This window comes from Notothenia coriiceps, unplaced genomic scaffold (assembly GCF_000735185.1).
Source record: "Notothenia coriiceps isolate Sejong01 unplaced genomic scaffold, NC01 NC01_scaffold00035950, whole genome shotgun sequence".
Taxonomy (NCBI): Eukaryota; Metazoa; Chordata; class Actinopteri; order Perciformes; family Nototheniidae; genus Notothenia; species Notothenia coriiceps.
The window spans coordinates 5,666-6,376 of record NW_011368651.1 but is presented as its reverse complement, the minus strand read 5'-3'; the positions used below and the strand labels follow the sequence as shown (position 1 = coordinate 6,376).

General features: G+C 36.8%; 1 protein-coding gene across 1 annotated transcript in view; it reads right to left on the bottom strand.

Annotated features, from left to right (window-relative positions):
• Positions 1 to 331, bottom strand: part of LOC104963320 (complement factor B-like) — a 1,475-nt gene extending 1,144 nt beyond the window's left edge. The window contains exon 1 of the mRNA XM_010791895.1: positions 317 to 331. Coding sequence (XP_010790197.1) covers positions 317 to 331 — 15 coding nt within the window. The remainder of the gene's footprint in view (positions 1 to 316) is intronic.
• Between the last annotated feature and the right edge of the window lie 380 nt (positions 332 to 711).

Below are 711 nucleotides of genomic sequence, written 5' to 3'. Positions count from 1 at the left end.
GTGTTGATATTTAAATTCTGAACACAAATACTTAGGACAAATCATCGCAATATAATGTCAGATAAGCATTGCGTCACAAACAAAAAACTGAAGACATGATGTTTTTTGTTTGTGACGCAATGCTTATCTGACATTATATTGCGATGATTTGTCCTAAGTATTTGTGTTCAGAATTTAAATATCAACACTTGTTTTCTCTGTTGCACCTTAGTACTTTGCTGAAGGCCTGTCCTCAGTAAACAGAGGAAATATCTGTGGGTAACAGTAGTGAATATGAATATAATAATTAGTTATTATTTGTGATTCCACCTCGTGCCCAAGTATCCCACATGCGCACCAGGGGAGTCTTGTCAGGAAGTACATACTTGACAATGCTGGGTCAGCCCAAATGTCCTGCCAGTGTTGTCTAGTGTGTCGAGCAGTGGTGTTTTTCTAGTCGGAGAGCTTCACAGGGAGACTAACTGAACTATAAACTGAGATATGTGGGTGGGGCTTAAGTGTTTGTTTTCATACCTGTGTAACAAGCACATCCTGGTCTGCATAGCAAGCCACCACCTTCACTGAAATAAAAAGGGATTAGTATTATCATATAAACATACAGACACACACATATTTGGCTTTTGATTTAGAGCTGAAAACATAAGTAAACTCATTTATAACAACTTGATAATTATTTTGTAGTTTAAGTCACTATTTATTAAACAACACTGC